The sequence below is a fragment of the Mobula hypostoma genome, chromosome 21, assembly GCF_963921235.1.
Source record: "Mobula hypostoma chromosome 21, sMobHyp1.1, whole genome shotgun sequence".
In the NCBI taxonomy this organism is placed as follows: Eukaryota; Metazoa; Chordata; class Chondrichthyes; order Myliobatiformes; family Myliobatidae; genus Mobula; species Mobula hypostoma.
Genome location: NC_086117.1, coordinates 3,897,055 through 3,917,238, shown reverse-complemented (window position 1 = coordinate 3,917,238; position 20,184 = coordinate 3,897,055). Strand labels below are relative to the sequence as shown.

At 42.0% G+C, this 20,184-nt stretch overlaps 1 protein-coding gene across 3 annotated transcripts in view; it reads right to left on the bottom strand.

Moving 5' to 3' along the window:
- Positions 1-5,960: 5,960 nt before the first annotated feature.
- rbm18 (RNA binding motif protein 18) overlaps positions 5,961-20,184 on the bottom strand; it is a 53,906-nt gene continuing 39,682 nt past the window's right edge. For all 3 annotated transcript variants that reach the window (XM_063073324.1, XM_063073326.1, XM_063073325.1), the window contains exons 4-6: positions 17,744-17,830; positions 11,875-11,960; positions 5,961-9,643 (exon numbers count right to left, since the gene is read on the bottom strand). In XM_063073324.1, coding sequence (XP_062929394.1) covers positions 9,469-9,643; positions 11,875-11,960; positions 17,744-17,830 — 348 coding nt within the window. In that variant the 3' untranslated portion in view covers positions 5,961-9,468. The remainder of the gene's footprint in view (positions 9,644-11,874; positions 11,961-17,743; positions 17,831-20,184) is intronic.

Below are 20,184 nucleotides of genomic sequence, written 5' to 3'. Positions count from 1 at the left end.
CCATCCCGCATACGTTCCAAGAAATCCTCTTCCTCAGCACCCTTACCAATTTGGTTCACCCAATCTACATGTAGATTGAAGTCACCCATTATAACTGCTGTTCCTTTATTGCACACATTTCTAATTTCCTGTTTAGTACCATCCCCAACCTCACTACTACTGTTAGGTGGCCTGTACACAACTCCCACCAGCGTTTTCTGCCCCTTAGTGTTATGCAGCTCTACCCATATCGATTCCACATCCTCCCAGCTTATGTCCTTCCTTTCTATAGCCCTGCCCGCAAAGATATCGGTCCCCTCGGATTCGAGTGCAACCTGTCCCTTTTGTGCAGGTCACACCTGCCCCAGAAGAGGCCCCAATTATCCAGAAATCTGAATCCCCGACCCTTGCTCCAATTTTTCAGCCACGCCTTTATCTGCCACCTCATTCTACTCCTATCCTCACTGTCGCGTGGCACAGGCGGCAATCCCGAGGTTACGACGCTTGAGGTCCTGCTTCTCAGCTTCCTTCCTAACTTCCTGTATTCTGTTTTCAGGATCTCCCCCCTTTTTCTGCCTAGGTCGTTGGTACCAATATGTACCACGACCTCTGGCTGCTCACCCTCCCTTTTCAGGATATTGTGGACACGTTCAGAAACATCGCAGACCCTCACACCTGGGAGGTAAACTACCATCCGTGTTTCTTTTTCGGGTCCACGGAATCGCTCACGTGTCCCCCCAACTCCTTACATAGAGCATCGGAATTGAACTCGGAGCTCCGTAACGCCCCGAGCTAGAATAGCGTCGCACCAACTGCTATGTCACTGTGGTGACCTGGTAGACCAGTAACGGCCAGGAAGAGAACTGTGTCTGGATAGGGCAGAATACAGTACTAAACAGACCGATGAGTTTGTGTCACTAACCGAACCATTTCCACACAGTGCGTGAATGATTTGTCAATTCAGGCCATTACCGTTGCTTTAGCACGTGTAATCAACTACTATCGGATTGAAATCAGAAATCAAGGACAATTTGCAATTCAGCTCTGAAAATAAGAATGCCTCAGCGCCTAATGCGTGCAGTTAAATTGCTAATTTCTTGGCGGACTGACCTTTTTAATTCTTTGCAGTTTAAAAGCTGAAGTTTTCACATTTTCCCAGGGAATGAAATGCAGTTCTGAACAACACAGGAAGTTCCTCACCTCACCTTACCTCCCCCTGGGTCCCCTCCTCCTTCTCTTTCTCCCGTCCACTCTCCTCCCTCTCCAGCCCTTTACCGTTCCCTCCCACCTGGCTTTATCTCTCACCTTCCACTTCTCTCCTTCCCCTCCCCTACTTTTTATTCCGGCGTCTCCCCTCTTCCTCTCCAATCCTGATGAAGGGTCTCCAGCCGAGACGTCGACTGTTTATGAATTTTCATAGATGCCGCCTGACCTGCTGAGTTCCTCCAGCCTATTGTGTGTACTGCACAAGGAGCTATGCTGGCCCAGGCTCCCCACCTCCCGCCACCCACTTGCTCGCTTCTGCCTCCCTCTTCAGCACCGGACCCCATCCGATTCAGTGCTGGTGACTGCGCTGCACCGGATCGTTGGGGACTTTCACTCTGCATGAGACCATATCCATCATCAATCACATGACATTAGTTATTGACACCGGGGTCTACGGTGTGTCCAGGGAACGGTAGCACCTCTGGTGAAGGAGCTTGTCATGTCCATCCTGGGGCAGCTCACTCACCTTTGGTCCCCAGAGCATGAAGGGATAAGGGGAGAAGGCAGGAGACTGGGGCTGAGAGGAAAAGTGGATCAGCCATAATGAAATGGCCCATAATGACCTGATGGGCCAAATGGCCTAATTCTGCTCCTATATCTTAGGGTCTTATGGGGGTGAAAGTGGACACACAGGTAGACAGGTGAGGGAGGTGTTTGCCATGGTTATGCTCATGGGTCAGGACATTGAGTACAGAAGTTGGTTCTGTTGTACAAGACATTGGTGAGACCGCACATGGAGTATAGTGTGCAGTTCTGCTCGCTTTGCTATAGGAAGGATGTCGTTAAGCTGAAAAGGGAACATACACACTTCGCACTGCTGCCATCAGAAGCCTTCAGACCCACACCACCAGGTTCTTTTCTTTTTCTTTCTTTTTAAATCTTTTTATTGAGTAAGTATACAAAAAAGGTAAGCCATATAAACATTAATACAATGTTAAAGTATAATAAAATTCCAAAAGATAACAATACCAAAAAGAAAATACTACAAACAATGTAATTTAAGCATAAGAAACCAAGATAACATAATAGTATACTAGATTTTATATATATCAATGGAAAAAAAAAGAAAAAAAAACCCCAAAAAAAAAACCCACCGTGCAACTAACTAAAAGCAAAGCAAAGCAATGGGCTAACTTGAAACCAAACAGAGTTAAACTTAAAATCACGTCCTCAATCCCGACCTCCATTAAAACAGTGAAGAAAAAACAAGAAGGGTAAATATTACATTAAATGAAAATATCGAATAAAAGGTCCCCAAATCTGTTCAAATTTAAATGAAGAATCATAAAGGTTACTTCTAATTTTCTCCAGATTCAAACATAAAATCGTCTGAGAAAACCAAAAAAAGGTAGTTGGAGCATTAAGCTCTTTCCAATGTTGTAAAATACATCTTTTCGCCATTAAAGTAAGAAATGCAATCATTCTACCACCAGGTTCAGGAACAGTTATTACCCCTCAACCATCAGGCTCCTGAACCAGAGGGGATAACTTCACTCACTCTGACACTGTAGTTTTCATCTCTTGTTCTCGATATTTATTGCTTAATTATTATTATTTCATTTCTTTTCTTTTTGTAGTTGCACAGTTTGTTGTCTTTAGCACATTGGTTGTTTGTCCATCCTATCATGTGTGGCTTTTCAATGATTATATTGTTTCTTTGAATTTACTGTGAATGCCCACAAGCAAATGAATCTCAGGGTTGTATACAGTGACATATACATACTTTAATAATAAATTTACTTCGAACTTTGACATTTGGGTTTGGTTTTGCTGCTCTTTTTGTTTTGTTGTTGACATGAGTCTGTTGGGAAAGTAGGGCTGAGAGCAGGGGAAGCCATGAGTCCACTCGGGGCCGGAGAAGACGGCCTGTCCTGGGATGAGAGGATTGTGTTTGTGCATGGGTGGGAGGAATGGGACTTGTTTCACTCCTGTTACTTGGGCATGTTCTGTGTTGCGCCACACTCAGGTTGGAAGAACAACACCTTATATTCCGTCTGGGTAGCCTCCAACCTGATGGCATGAACATTGACTTCTCTAACTTCCGCTAAGGCCCCACCACCCCCTCGTACCCCATCTGTTACTCATTTTTATGCACACATTCTTTCTCTCACTCTCCTTTTTCTCCCTCTGTCCCTCTGAATATACCTCTTGCCCATCCTCTGGGTCACCCCCCCCTTGTCTTTCTTCCCGGACCTCCTGTCCCATGATCCTCTCGTATCCCCTTTTGCCTATCACCTGTCCAGCTCTTGGCTCTATCCCTCCCCCTCCTGTCTTCTCCTATCATTTTGGATCTCCCCCTCCCCCTCCAACTTTCAAATCCCTTACTCACTCTTCCTTCAGTTAGTCCTGACGAAGGGTCTCAGCCTGAAACGTCGACTGCACCTCTTCCTACAGATGCTGCTTGGCCTGCTGCGTTCACCAGCAACTTTGATGTATGTTGCTTGAATTTCCAGCATCTGCAGAATTCCTGTTGTAGGCTTTGTTGGTGCTTGAATGTGTGACCACACTTATGGGCTGCCCCCAGCACACCCTCGGGTGTGTTAGTTGTTAATTTTTACCTAGTTAGAGAGTAGACCCTTCCAGCCTAGCAAGCCATGCCACTCAATAACCCGATTTAACTGAGGGAGAAAGCAGGTAGGTAAGGGGGATGAAGTAAGAAGTTTGGAGGGGATAGGTGGAAGAGGTAAAGGAAGAAAGAATTTGATAGGAGAGAAGAATGGAACATTGGAGAAAGGGGAGGAGGAGGGGCACCAGAAGGAGGTGATGGGCGGGTGAGGAGAAGAGGTAAAAGGGAATCAGAATGGGGAATGGAAAAAGAGAGACGGAGGGAGTGTGGGATAAATTACCGGAAGTCGAAGAAATGGAGTTCAAGTGTCAGGAAGTTAAGGTGCAGCTTTATAAAATTCTAGTTAGGCCACATCTGGAGTATCGCATACTGCTCTGGTCGTCCCATTACAGGATGTCGAGGCTTTGGGGAGGATGTAGGTTTACTGGAAGCTGCCTGGATTAGAGAGCATGTGCTATAATGAGAGGTTGTTTTCTCTGGAGTGACGGACGTTGAGGGGATATCTGAGGTTTATAAGATTATGACAGGCATAGATAGAGTAGACAGGCAGTATCCTTTTCCCGTGATTGAATGTCTAATACCAGAGGGCATCCATTTAAGGTGAGAGGGGGTAATTTCAAAGGAGATGTGAGGGGCAAGTTTTTTGTACAGGGAGAGTGGTGGGTACCTGGAATGCACATGGTAGTAGAGGCAGAAACATTTAGATAGGCCCATGAATGTGAGGAAGATGGAAGGATATGGAATTTTTTTTTTGGCAGAAGGGATTAGTTTAGTTGGGCATTTGATTACTAGTTGGTTTGGCACCACTGTGGGCTGAAGGGCCTGTTCCTGCGCTGTATTGCTCTACATAAATCAATGTTCATGACAAAATCCATCAGCCAGTCCTCATGAGGGGATCAAAGATGGAGAGGGTCAGCAACTTTAAATTTCTTGGTGTTAGCGTTTCAGAGGATCTGTCCTGGGCCCAGTACGTAATTGCCATTACAAAGAAAGTGGCAGCTCCTCTACCTTCTTAGAAATTTGCACAGATTCAGCATGACATCTAAAACTTTGACAAACTTCTATATATGTGTGGTAGGGAGCATATTGACTGGCTGCATCACAGCCTGATTCTAAACTCTGTAAAAAGCATTTTATTCTGAGTATGAAATGTAATATATTTGTAGATGGAATGTAGCATTCAGGCGATAAACTGGCAGGCAAAGTTATATAATCAAACGGCATACTATTCTCAAGATAAGTTAAACAGAAATGTTGAAATTTAACTTCATTATCGTTCATGTTTACCTTCTGAAATACGAAAGTGACAGCCACACACCTGAATATGATCCCCCGTTGTCATAATCCAATAACTGAAAGGATCCCACCCACCCAGCTCATGGGCGGTTTGTCCCATTTCCATCAGGGATGAGGCTACATAGCATCCACACCAGGACCAACAGTCTCAAAAACATCCCCCAAGCACCTTCACCCACAAACCCACCCCTCTACTACTTTATTATTTCCTGCCAGTTACCTTACGTACAGACACTCCCTAGCCTTGTGTCACTTTATAGACATACACTCAATGTATAAAATGTACTGTGTTTTATATTTGTCTGAAAGGAGGATGCTGTCTAAGTTGCACGCCATCTTGGTCAATGTTTCTCATCCACTACATAATGTACTGGGTGGGCACAGGAGTACATTCAGCCAGAGACTCATTCCACCGAGATGCAACACAGAGCATCATAGGAAGTCATTCCTGCCTGTGACCATCAAAATTTACAACTCCTCCCTTGGAGGGTCAGACACCCTGAGCCAATAGGCTGGTCCTGGACTTATTTCATAATTTACTGGCATAATTTACATATTACTATTTAACTATTTATGGTTCTATTACTATTTATAATTTATGGTGCAACTGTAACGAAAACCAATTTCCCCCGGGATCAATAAAGTATGACTATGACTATTATTGTGATTTTTTTGTGCTGTATCAGATCAATTATTTCATTCTCCTTTACACTTGTGTACAGGAAATGACATTAAACAATCTTGAATCAGTTACTTAGCTGCAATTTGGCTAGTAAAATATTCCCGGTCGAATTGGAAAGATGTGTCACTGCCAGTTGGAAACAATCAGACCAAGATACCTGGATTTGTTTAAATATGTTTATTTTTTAAGTCTCAAAAAGACAGCGTGGGGCAGTACAGAAAAGGAAACTGGTAAACCAGTCACAAAATGTACAAAAAAAGCCACCAACACATTTCTGTCCATTCACTGATTTTGACAATCGTGTGGTCAATTGTAAGTATAAATAACAAATTTCATACAAGAAGTCATGTTAACATTTTACCATCATTGGCATGGATTAACAACCTCTAGAAAGGGATTGAGTCACAAAAGATGGTTTCCAGTTAAAATCATGATTTTTTAATATTTAATTCTTGAGGGATAGTGTGGAAAAGGCCTCTGTGACCCTTGGAACTGCACCACCCAACAACCCTCGATTTAACACTACGCTAATCACAGAACAATTTACAATGACCAATTAACCAGTATATCTTTTGGACTGTGGGAGGAAACTGGAGCACCGGAAGGAATCACACGTGCACACAGAAAGGATCACACAAACCTACTTACAGAAGACGCTGGAATTGAACTCCAAAATTCGACGCTCCAAGCTGTAATAGTGTTGAGCTAACCGCTACGTCCTCAAGTTATACAGGTTTAAGAACTTCAGTATAACTGGAAATTATAGAGTCACTTTGGGCCTGATTTGTATATTAAGTCTTGGGGGCAGAAAAGGAAGCAATCTTACCTCTCTGGGTGGCTCGTATTTAAAAAAAGAGACCAGCCAGTTCCTGAGACTGAATTAGTGGCTTGGCTAACATATGAAAGGCTCTGTCTTCACAAAGCTGTGCATCGTGTTTAAGACATCTGGCCGGCTACATGGTAAGATCAGAACTTCAGCCCTTGAAGCATGAAGCAATTTAACTCCAAGGCAGTTTAGAATGACAGTATCAATTTTTGTAAATATTTACGACTTCATGTTTGCACATTACAATACTTGACTGGTCCGTGATCATATTACTGTATGCTAAATATTTTGTTACCAATGGTTTAAATTGTTTTGTGTTCCCCTTGCATGCGAGGGGGAAACCATAGCTGATTAGTGGAAAGATCTCTCTTTAACATTCTGCAAGGAATGCTGTGTACCACTATCCCCTTTGAGCAAACGTGAGGTATTAGTCAGGTTTGCACAGGAAGGAAGGACTCGATCACGGAACTCAGAGTTATGGACTCCAAGTAAATAACTTCAGAAATATGTACTCATCTGCTCTTATGACAAACGAGAAAAATTTATTTTTGTTTTAAAAAATATACCCACCAACCACAATGCATTTGTAGATTTCAGTACGTGACAGCGGGAAACAAATAGCTGTTTGAGTCCAGCTACACAGACTGATTTATAACTAACCACACTAGAGTGGATTAGGTTAATTGGGTCATTAGTTCATCAGGGCAGCTGCTAATTTGGGACAACTCTTAAAGATCAAAATCCAACGATAAAGGGTCTTGACCTGAAATGTTGACTCTTTATTCCCCTCCATAGATGTGGCCTGACCTGTTGAGTTCCTCCAGAATTTTGTGTGTATTGTTCTAGATTTCCAGCATCTGCTGAATCTCTTGTGTTAGTCATTGTGTCTTCCTCCCTATCCGGGCCTTTCCTTTTGTATACCACCTCCCTGTTTTTCTCCACATCTTAAAACTTGTGTTTTTCCCAACATTTTCAATTCTGTCAAAATATTATTAATGTGAAACGTGAACTGTATATCTCCCTCCTACACTCAACTCCCTGAATATTGCCTGGATTTTCTCTTTTGCTATCTATGTTTACGATATACAGCCTTTGCTATCTTACCACTCACACTATCTTACAATTACAGCGGATTCCAGTTAATTGGACCATCGGTTAATTGGGGCAGCTTAGTTGAGACAACTCTTAACAAAAACTAAATTGAGAAAATAGCAGGGATTCCCTTTGTTCATTTGGGCACAACACTGCTTAATTGGGGCAGGAGACTGTTGCCAAACAGTTTCTAACTAGCGTCAGTTGTGTGCACTTGTGTGGCTGTCAGACAGTACACCGTGCTTTGAGCGAACAATTTTTAAATGTGTCTTCAAAAAGCAGTGATTTTTGTCACTGATGTTTGGTGAGAAATACACAGTAAGACAATTCAGAACTGTTTTGCTCACTGTGGTTTCAAGCATTCAGGCTTGGAGATGCCAGAAACGGCCAGGAGTGAACAACTTCACTACTTCAACAACTTTAGGAATTATCAAGAATTTGAAGGTATCGACAATCATCTTGAATGTTACAATGAAAATGAAGATTTGGAGGATGCAATCGTTGAAAGCATTGTATGAAGGCAGTCCACTATTTGCACTAGGTATCTGTGCTAATTTTGTTCATTTATAGACAATGAAAAGAGCACAGCAGATGAATTCCTCCAACAATAAAACTACATTAGTTTCTAATTGTTATAGCACTGTAGTAGTATTAGTTCAGGTAGCGGGGTGGTGACATGTCTCTACCAAAGGAGTGTAAGGCAGTTCTCCCTCTGCTAACCTGCAGGTCACCCTTGGCCAAGGTGTAGCCGCTCCAGTCAGGGTCACACGTAGTCATGGGAGCAGCTGGTGCATATCACAAATCCTAGTTATGCGACCACTGACACCGGGCAGACAATCTCTGATGAGTATCAATAATGGCTGGGTCATCTGTCTTGTAAAGACACTGCCCAGAAGAAGGCAATGGCAAATCACTTCTGTAAAAAAATGTGCCAAGGACAATCATGGTCATGGTTAGAGAAAAGAGTAAGAACAGCATGAGGGGGGTCTTCCCCCCAGGAAAGAGGTCAGATTAAAGACAGATAGAAGACCATGACTGACCACATCATACCACATAGCACATAATGACGACGATGAGTGGTACTTAAAGCTTTCTAATTTATTCTGCATTTCATTTAAATACAGAAAATGTTACTCAGCTTAATGGTAGTTAGCCTTTTTTACACCTTCTTAACTATTTCCATGAAACTTCGGCTAATTGGAGCAGCCGCTTAATTGGGCCAAAATTTACTGGTTCCAATGTGTCCCAATTACCAGGAATCCACTATTTTAAACACAATTAATACAAAAGTAATCAATTCTACCATATTCTTTGCTGTCAGATTTACATCTGTGTGTCACAACAACATGGAAAGATGAAGATACCCAATATCCAAGGCTCTTTGTGGAAAACTCGCAAGTTTACTCAAGTATAAAAGTGGCATGATTATAAAGCATTCTCGATGATCAAACTTGGTAACGTCCCTGCTCTACAAACAGTAAAATAACATCAGCCAACATCATGAGTTGTAAACAGCGTGGTTAAAGCAGACACTCAGGTTGGAGAACCAGCTCTCCAGCATGGAGACCTGACATTAAGTGGAATTCTTAATAACCACACTGGAATATTATATGCTAGAAAGCGAAACAAGATAAATTTGTTTTCTTAGAAAAATAAATTATATCGTATCAAGTCACAGTCCAGCAATTGGTGTCTGTTACGGTGCCGCCAATGCCTTTAAAAATTCTGATGAGGAAGATCTCACAGAAGTCCCCGTCTTGGTCATCGTTTGGATTTACGAGCAAACTTAGAATAGGGAGCAGTCCGTGACCTGTTACCCAACACTTTTTCCGTGGGCTTATTGTACGAGTAAGTTGGAGCTCCTTTATATTCCATATCTGGATTTTCAGCCATCATTTTGAGCTTGGTTTCAATTGCTTTTATTTTTGCACTAATGCTGGAAATGAAAAGAGGAGGCTATTAGAACAAGATTAAAGGAACACAATCTGCATTAGATCCTTTGGCTTTGAAAGGTCTGTGAGCAAAGTGACTTTCTGAATCAACTAGCTGCCTGTTAACCCAGTAGTGTAATCCATTGTCTGACAGAATTCAGGAAAATGTATATGCCTAATATAAAATGACCAAAATGAAAGCTTTCCCAAAATGTTTGAAGTTTTTATTCAACATAACACAATGGAATAACCATTCTTCCAGCAAGTGATACACTCAGTGGTCGCGTTATTAGGTACACCTGTACACTGGCTTATTAATGCAAATATCTAATCAGCCAATCATGTTGCAACAAACTCAATGCAGAAAAGCATGCAGACATGGTCAAGAAGTTCTGTTGTTGTTCAGACCAAACATCAGAATGGGGAAGAAATGTGATTTATGAGTTCGACCATGGAATGATCATTGGTGCCATTCAGAGTGGTTTGAGTATCTCAGAAACTGTTGATCCCCTGTGGTTTTCACACACAACAGTCTCTAGAGTTTACTGAGAATGGTGTGAAAAACAAAAAAAAATCCAGTGAGTGGCAGTTCTGTGGGGTTCAAGCTGACAGGAAGGCAACAGTTACTCAAATAACCACATGTTACAACAGTGGGGTGCAGAAGAACATCTCTGAACACACAACACCTTGAAGTGGATGGGCTACAGCAGCAGAAGACCATGAACATACACCCAGTGGTCACTCTATTTGGTATAGGAGGTACCTAATCAAGTGGCCACTGAAGGTATATGTGAGCAGAACATCAATAAGTTTTTTCAAATGACGATCTGGCAAAATCTTTCAGTAACTGCTTCACATCTTGGAATAACATATGACCATAAAATATAGGAGTAGAATTAGGCCATTCAGCCCATTGAGTTTACTCCATGATTCAATCATGGCTGATTTATTATCCCCCTCAATCACATTTCCTGCCTTATCCCCGTAGCGTGCATTCAAAATTAATGCATTATACAGTAGTACAATCAAATGGCCAAATTAGCAGGTATCTGTGTTTTCTCTTTAATGGAACACACTAATATTGAGCACTGCTGCAAAAAAGACCAGCTCTCTGTGTGACAAATGTAAATCTGATTACATTACGTGGGCACCCAAACCACAAACCACTTGTTGAATGAAGTCTGGGTCACCAGTTTAAATGAGTTATACAGATCTTGTTAAATACACATGCAGTTCAACTCTTTGAGTGATTATGCAGAAAGTCTGAAGTTAATAACTCATCTCCTTCTACCTTAGGCCACAAATTTATCAATCGCCCCTGCTGTGGACCACTTTCTGGAGGTCCAAGACTCCGACATCTACAAAGAAGGAATCCATATGCTCCATGACTGCTGGACTAAGTGTGTAAATGTAGGAGGGGACTATGTTGAAAAATAAATGTGCTAGGTTTTCTAAAATTGACTCCGTCTACCTTATGCCACAAACTTATCAATCACCGTTCATATGTGTTACAAGAACAAAAACATTTCAAAGAAAAAAGAAGTGATGGTGGTCTCATACTCGGTCCTCAGACCAGAGATAACAAAATTCCAGTGATAACAATTAACCTATAACACAGCCAGATTCATGAGGCATGATACCTGCTACAGAAAATCTAAGAAGCTTCAAGAAAAAATACAAAAGCACTGTACCATAATTAAGGGGAAATTACAAAAAAGATTGTTAAACTACAAGAAAAATAACAATTCTCTACCCTAATCCATAAATTGTGCTGCAATGTTGAGGGATCTATGGACATGAACCCCAAGATCCTTCTGATCCTTCACGCTGCATGAATCTTGCCATTAACCCTGTACTCTGCCTTCAAATCTGACTTTCCAAGGTAAATCATTTCACAATTTTCAGGCTTTGACTCCATCTGCCACTTGTCAGCCCAGCTCTGCATCCTGTCAATGTCCCGTTGTGACCTACAACAATATTAGCAAAGGCAGTGATAGATCTTTCAGTCCCTTCAGTAATTAGGATCATGGGATCAATGCAACCTGGAGAAGACAGACCTTCAGTTCAATACCTCATATCTGAGAGACAGCATTCTGCAGTACCCATCAGGTGGCACTGAAGATTGCATGTGGCAGAATCTACGAGACTTGAAACCTCTGCACAAAATTATCAACCAGAGCATGGAAACTTGTAGACTGCACCACTTGTGACTAACTAGTTAACATAATGTTGTTACCTTAATGTGGATTGGACTGGTTCAGTGCTTGAAGATGGTTCCAGACTTATCGGAAGAATCTTATCATTTTTGTATTGATCATATCTCTGCATAAAAAAACAAGATGAAGAAATACCGATGATTAATTACCATTTGGCCAAATCTTCCCCATGCTCAGCGGGCAGCGTGTAGATCTGTTCTATCCAGTAAATAATGATACTGTGAGCAGTTTCTGCAGGTACTGGAAATATGGAGCATCACATACAAAATGCTCAAGGAACTCAGCATCTATGGAGGGGAATAAACAGTCAATGGTTCAAGACTCTGATTTTGGATGAAGGGTCTCAACTTGAAATGTCGACTAAGGCATAGGAGCAGAATTAGTAATTCAGCCCTTCCGAGTCTGCTGTGCCATTCCATCATGGCTGATTTATTACCCTTCTCAAACCCACTCTCCTTCCTTCTTCCCATAACCTTACATGCTCTTACTAATCAAGAACCTATCAACCTTCACATTAAATACGCCCAATGACTTGTCCTCCACAGCTGTCCGTGACAATGAATTCCACAGATTCATCACTCTCTAGCTAAAGAAACTCCTCATCTCTATTCTAAAGGGATATCTTTGTTTTCTGAGGCTGTGCCCTCTAGTCCTAGACTCCTCGATGATAGGAAACATCTTCTCCACATTCACTCTATTTAGATCCGAGGTTCCCAGCCATGGACCCCTCAGTTAATGGTAAGGCTCCATGGCATAATTAAGGCTGGGGTCTCCTGATCTAGACCTTTCAATATTCGGTAGATTTCAATGAGATTCCCACTTATTCTTCTGAACTCCAGTGCCACAGGTGCTGCCTGACTCGTTGAGTTCCTCCAGGTTTTTGTGTGTGTTGCTAAACAAGTACAAATTCCTTCAGGCCTAAAGCACGTTACATTTAATTTGTACAAACAGTAGGGAGGAAATACGGCCAACTTGAGACTTGCAGAATGCATGAAAATGAATAAGTGGCACTAATGCAGAGGTCAAACATGGTTCTGTGTTCTTGAAGGAAACACAAATGATAGGGGAATGCAGTACTCTGCTGTTATATTGTACCCACATCCACCATGATTCTAAAACACTATTTATTGACAAAAACTAACCAGAAGGTGTACATGCATTTGGTTAGTTTCCTTAAAGTTATGTAGGCAGCCCAAATCTACATGATTATAGGAATATTTTTATTTCTGATCATTTCAGGAACAAAGGAGATAGACTATTGCCAAGCAACACACATCAAAGTTGCTGGTGAACGCAGCAGGCCAGGCAGCATCTCTAGGAAGAGGTACAGTCGACGTTTCAGGCTGAGACCCTTCGTCAGGACTAACTGAAGGAACTGAAGGACTATTGCCAATATGGTTTACAGGGGACTGCTCTGGAGTACGCTGCTGTTTCAACATCACGTCACCACCCATCTTGTCTGAGTGCTATTGCCAAATCTATCCTTCCCCCCCATCTGATATTCCTGCTGGAAAGACAACAGGGCACTGGTTAATTTTGAAATGTATTCAATATGGAATTACATGGAATATGTGTTAATAAATAGACACATGTCAGGAATCATGGACAAATCTTCAATTATTTCATTGGTTTTGAATAATGAAAATCAAACAACTTTTAGCTTTGTACAGAATAAAGACATTACTTTTACTATTGGTTGTGGACAATCAACCACTATATACTGGTAAAAGTTATGTGTACGGTTTCCATATTAATTCCACAACAGAGAACCTTTGCTCATCAGAGCCTGTTCTGTGAATCACTGCGAGTCCACTAAGGAAGATAGGCTCGGTGTCCGTGGGTAGGGGTGTCCTTCACTGTTGTCATTTGTTGTGTTCAGTGTTGTCCTGCTGAGCATGGTGTGTATGTTATGTTGGTGCTAGAATGTGTATGTGCCCCCAACACATCCATGAGCGACACAGTTAGCGTGATGCTATTACCCCTCAGGGTGCTGGAATTCAGAATTCAATTCTGACGTAATCTGTAAGGAGCCTGTATGTCTTCCCTGTAGAATGCATGGATTAGCTCCGGATGCTCCGGTTTCCTCTCACAGTCCAAAGATGTACCGATCAGTAGGTTAACTGATCACTGGAAATTGTCCTACGATTAGGCTAGAGGAAAATCAGTGAGCTGCTGGACGGTGTGGCTCAGAAGGCCAGAAGGGCCTGTTCTACACTGTATCTCAATAAACAAGTAAATGTGTCGGTTGTTAACACAAGGGCCGCCATTACACTACATGTTTTGATGTATATGTGATAAATAAATCTGAATCTGAATATACATTTTGAAACATTTACTAAGGAAGGCAGTCAATATGACAACAAATATGTTCAAACAAAATGCACATCTTGAAGATGTTTATGCCAAGGACACAATATGCTGAATTTCTGAGATGCAAGCTGTAATATTCAAGATTCAAGATTGTTTAATGTCATATCATTTCCAGTACACAAGTATAAAGGAGAATGAAATTACTGTTACTCTGGATCTGATGCAGCACAGAAAACCCACAATATGATAAAGAACACAATAAATACGTAAGATAGCTTACATACATTGACTGACTGTATGTCCATAGAGTGATGCTCGGTACAGGAGCGACTGTACATAAGGTGACTCTGACAGGAACTGATAAAGCAGTGGTGACCAGGGGTGTGGAGGGGGAGGAGGTGTTGATCAGCCTCACTGCTTGGGGAAAGTAACTTTTTGAGCCTGGTGGTCCTGGCGTGGATGCCACGTAGCCTCCTCCCTTTTGGCAGTGGGACAAGCAGTCCATGGGCAGGGTGGTCAATGTAACTGTTGGTTTTTCTTCAGTTAGGATATGAAAGTTAGGGTCCTAGCTCCACGTCCCAGGGCCTCTTACAACAGCATCCTCACAACTGTTTTATTTGGCTGTGGTTCAAAATTACATTTAGGCGGATCTTTTGAAATGTGCAGCAGCTGTTAGCCTGAAAATAGCCAGGATCCCAAAACACAGCCCAGGTAAAGGTTGTAATTTGAGTATGAAACAACATTCCCCATTATTTACAACAGCACTCAAACAGAAATTAGCATAGCTCGATAAATTAATCAGTTGACGTGACCAGTACAATCAACAATATTCAACGTGACAAAAACAACCTTTGGTTGGAGTTTAAATGAAAGGAGTTAGAACTGCAGACTTGCTTTCAACCCAGAATTAACCTCTTAAGAACCAGAACTCAACTATTAAAACAAAACCATGGCATTTTAAAAGTTTCTGCCCTCAGGCAGTTAATCTGACCAACCATTCTAGTTAGTCCCCCAATGACCCCGCTCTATCTATTACCCCCCTATTATTGCCCTGCACTTTTTATAAAACTGTTTACATTGTAAATACATGCTGGTATTTATATACTCATGCACATTTTATTCCATATCTGCACATTAATTTCTGATTTTGTTTGATGTAATTCTTTATTATTGTTGAATGCTATTTTTTGTTGCATGTCATGCCAATGCTCCACAGCAAATTCCTAATACACGTAAACGTATCTGGCGAATAAAGTTCATCGTTGATCCTTGAGGATTTCAGCCAAGAACTGGCTCCCCCTTTCATCATTACCCTCCCCATATAAACATATTGGGGCAATTTCAAAGGAGATGGGAGGAGCAAGTGTTTTTTTTACACAGAGAGTAGTCGGTGTCGGGAAGACGCTGCTGGAGTGGCGGCAGAGGCAGAAACTCGAGGGACTTTTAAAAGACATTTAGACAGGCACATGAATGAGAAGAAAATGGAAGGATATGGACATCGTGTAGGCAGAAGAGATTAGTTTAGCTGGTCACTTAATTACTAATTGGTTTGGCACAACATTGTGGGCCGAAGGCCTACTGTTCAATGCTCTATATTATTAACTATTTATATTTCACCGTGACATTTAAGGTGCGAAAATTGCACTGGGTGATGTAGGTACAATCCAGACAATATGATGCTCCAGTATTGTCCACACTGCTACTTGACTGACAGCAGACCTGTCTGAAAGACCTGACTATTTCCATGCTAATACTATGGATGTCCGTCTGAATCAGATCACTATATCTCTGAAATATTCTGATAAAAGTCCTTTAATGCCAGGAACATAAACCCATTTATCAGGCAGAACTAAAGTAACTGTTATAAGTGTAGAACATTTCCAACACAATACCAGACCGTTAGCTCAGAGTAAATCATCCTCACTTTTTGGGATGATTATTGATTATTTACTGGAAGAAAGGAACAAGGAGGTTGAGCAGCAGCCCATGTCAGCTTGACCAGTTAGTACAGCAGCAGCTCAGTAACCTTTGCTCTCGATAATAACTAAACATTAACATTAATCTGTCAAAGTTAGTTTCTGAGCTAACACCACCTGCTGCTTGTAACAGAGAGCGCAAAAGATTAAAAAAGTCTTGTCATATTTTTTAAAACCTAAACTTGGAATATGCAAAAAAAAAGAAAAAAATCTGTATTTCATAAAGGTACAAGTTGTGTTTAATGTGCTAACTACATGGAGCTTCAGGTCACTCAGGAGTGCATGAGCTAATACAACAATCAAATGCTATAAAATTATGCCTGTTTAAAAATTCACGAGATAGGTTTCTAGATCTCAATTCTAAAAATAAATATATAGACTTGAGTACAGCACCAATACAGAGGCTGTGTATAAGAAGGGTCAGAGTCACCACTACTTCCTGAGGTCCTTTGGAGTATTGTAGGCCTCTCCTTCACATGTTCTACCAGTCTGTTGTCGCTAGCTCAATCTTCTATGTGGTGGTGTGCTGGGGCAATGGCATCAACACAGATAATGGCAACAGGCTCAATAAACTGATTAGAAAGGCTGGCTCTGTTATAGGAGTCACTGGAAGTTGTGGTAGAACAAAGGACTCCCCTAAAAGGGAGACCTGACGCAGATTGGAGGACCGCTTCGTCGAGCACCTCCGCTCCGTTCGCCACAACAGACAGGATCTCCCAGTAGCCACCCACTTCAACTCTGCTTCCCATTCCCATTTGGATATGTCCATACATGGCTTCCTCTACTGCCATGACGAATCCAAACTCAGGTTGGAGGATCAACACCTCATATACTGTCTAGGTAGTCTCCAGCCCCTTGGCATGAACATTGAATTCTCCAACTTCCAGTAGTTCCCTCCCCCTCCCTTCCCCCATCCCAGTTTCACTCTGCCCCCTCCCCCAGCTGCCTATCACCTCCCTCATGGTTCCGCCTCCTTCTACTACCCATTGTGTTTTCCCCTATTCCTTCTTCACCTTTCCTGCCCATCACCTCCTGCTTCCCCTCCCCCACCCCTTTGTCTTTCCCCTTACTGGTTTTTCACCTGGAACCTACCAGCCTTCTCCTTCCCACCCTCCCCCCACCTTCTTTATAGGGCATCTGCCCCTTCCCTCTACAGTCCTGACGAAGGGTTCCGGCCCGAAATGTTGACTGACCGTTTCCACGGATGCTGCCCGACCTGCTGAGTTCCTCCAGCACGTTGTGAGTGTTGCTCTGACTCCCCTGAAAATCCTGGCAATTCCGGACAATGTTTCTCACCCCCTGCATGCCACCTCGGCTGAACAGAGAAGTACGTTCAGTAATAGACTGCACTACTCCAGAGAGTGCTATATGAGATCATGCCTACCCTCAGTCCTCAGGCCCGATAACAAGTCAACCTATAGCTGGGGAAGTCATCTTGTAATCTTTGACTTGAAGGAATAAAAATAAGATGTACGAGATGTTCTTTCTTCTCTTCTAATATTTACTTATCTGTGCACTTGTAATGACAATGTAATTCCCTTTGGGACCAATAAAGTATCTATCGCTCTATCTAAACTAAGGGAAGTTCACTACTGATATTCACCTTTATCTGTGCATGTGCCCAGCGCACCACCAGTTTCTTAGCGAGGGCAAGTTTTCCATTTAAGCAGTGAATAGCTCGCTCAGCCTCCTGCAATGATGAAAGAGAAGACTGAAGTTAGTGTTTGAATAGGTAACATTTATTTTCCTTACAAAATATCAGTAGCAACCCAAGTTATTGAATAGCATTGTGAGTCTTGGAGCAATGATAATGGTGCTGCCTCAGACTGGAGAGCGAGGGCTCAAAGACCCACTTCAGGAGTGAATACCTAAACCACCCTAATACAGCACTGAGAGAATGCTGAACCCTCATGGTTGCATCCTTGCAGATAATACACCTCGATCAGTCTAGAACCAGAGGCCACAGCCTCAGAATAGAAGGACATCCCTTAGAACAGAGATGAGGAGGAATCCCTTTAGCCAGGGGAATTCATTGCTCTGTAGTAGGTATATTTAAAGTTAAGGTTGCTAGGCTGCAAAGGTTATGAGGAGAAGGGGTTGAAATAAAACAGCCCTTATCAAATGGCAGAGTCATCTTCATTGGCCGAATGGCCTAATTCTGTACCTATGTCTTATTGTCTAATGAAACATTCAGCCCCTCTGCCTGTCAGGTGGATGGAAAACCTCCCTTAGCACTATCTAATGAGTCCTCAATGTCAAAGTAAAATTATTATCAAAGTGTTTATGTTACCATATGTTGGAGCTGTACCCATGTTGGAATGGCTGTGGACGAGATGCCAAACGAAGACCGATCCAGCCCCGGCTCTCGAAAGGACAGACTTGGCTTCTGCTCCTCCTGGTCCACACTTCATGAATCAAGCCAACTTTTCAATATATACTGGTTTGGTCATCGCCCACAATAATGTGGTCTGTGTTCATAGTGCCCAGAGTCCACCATGTTAGAAAAGTATATTAGACTCTACAAACTCAACACCCAAAGGTAACTCCTCGAGCAACAAACTGACACAAAGATCACTGGAAATTCAGATCAAAATATTATCACTCAACGTCAAAGGCACGTCAATGGTGAAATACGAATACCTCTCTAAAATCCTGACAGATCATGACATTGATGTAATTGCCCTCCAAGAAACTCATGTTATGAGACCTCTGCTCCATCTAAAGATAGGATACCAGGATATAATAGAGTGACAGGTGTATTCCACAAGAAATACAGGACAGGTATTTGTGCTAAAAACTCATTTACTTCCATTTCAGTTATAGCTCGAACATCACACAAGGTAACAATATCCATAACACTACTATTCAAATGGGAGAAAGTTTCTCTCTCGTAAATGTCTATAAACCTCCAAAAAAGGAAGAGCCGAATCCACCATTACCAAAAAATTAAACACCCAGCAATATTCCTCGGAGACTTCAACAGTCATCATACTATTTGGGATACACAGAAAACAACACAGCTGGAGAAGTGATCAGTCATTTGGCATCTAGTAATGATCTTCAACGACCATATGATCCTAAAGATTCTTCTCAGCTAGATGGCAACAGAATTACACACCAGACCTCTCTTTTGTAACAACAAACAGTCAACTTGAATCCCTACCAGCTACTCGAGAAATCCTTGGTGATTTTCCTCATTGTCAGCACAGTCCCGTGCTAATAACGATTGGATCCCAAATACCCACTCATCTCTCTATCCCAAAAACCAGATGGAACTTCAGAAAAGCAAACTGGGAAAAATTCACCTTGCAAGTACATGTAGAAGAATACCACTCACCACCGAAAATTTCCACTGACTTCACAGACTCATGCTAAAATGCACAAAAGATGCCATACTGACAAAAATACATTCCTTGTTGGTCTAAAGAAAGTGAAGAACTATTTCAAGAGTTTAAAACAACAGGTGATACGACTACAGCTATGATCTCCTCAAATCACTCCAAACGACAGACAAAATGGATGGGAACTGTTGGAAAATACGGACTTCACTCACTGTAGCAAACTTGCATGAACCTCCTCAAAAAACTAGACCCCAACATAGCACCAAAACAACAAACCAATTGTTCAGTCAGTGCAGACAGTAGCAAAGCACATCAAAGAAGAATGCACACTCCTAATCATAAATTCAAAACGCAAGTCAGAAACGAATACCAAAAACTTTATGATAGCATGCCGGAAGATGATGACACACTTACATTTCTAATAACACCAGCCGAAACAAAATCCGCCTTGCAAAGCACTGTATCAGTAAATGCTGCTGGCATCGACGCCATCTACCCAGAAATGCTGAAAAATCTTGGAGAAGAGAGTATGGCTCTCTAGATGGATCACGCTTTCACTGATGTCATAACAAAAGGAAAATACCCTGACACTTTGAAACATGCCAAAGTCATTGCGATATCTAAACAAGGAAAGCCTGCAGACACCAGACCCAACCAGCTCCTCTCCACCACCACTATCCTCCTTCTAGCGGAACTTGTCCTC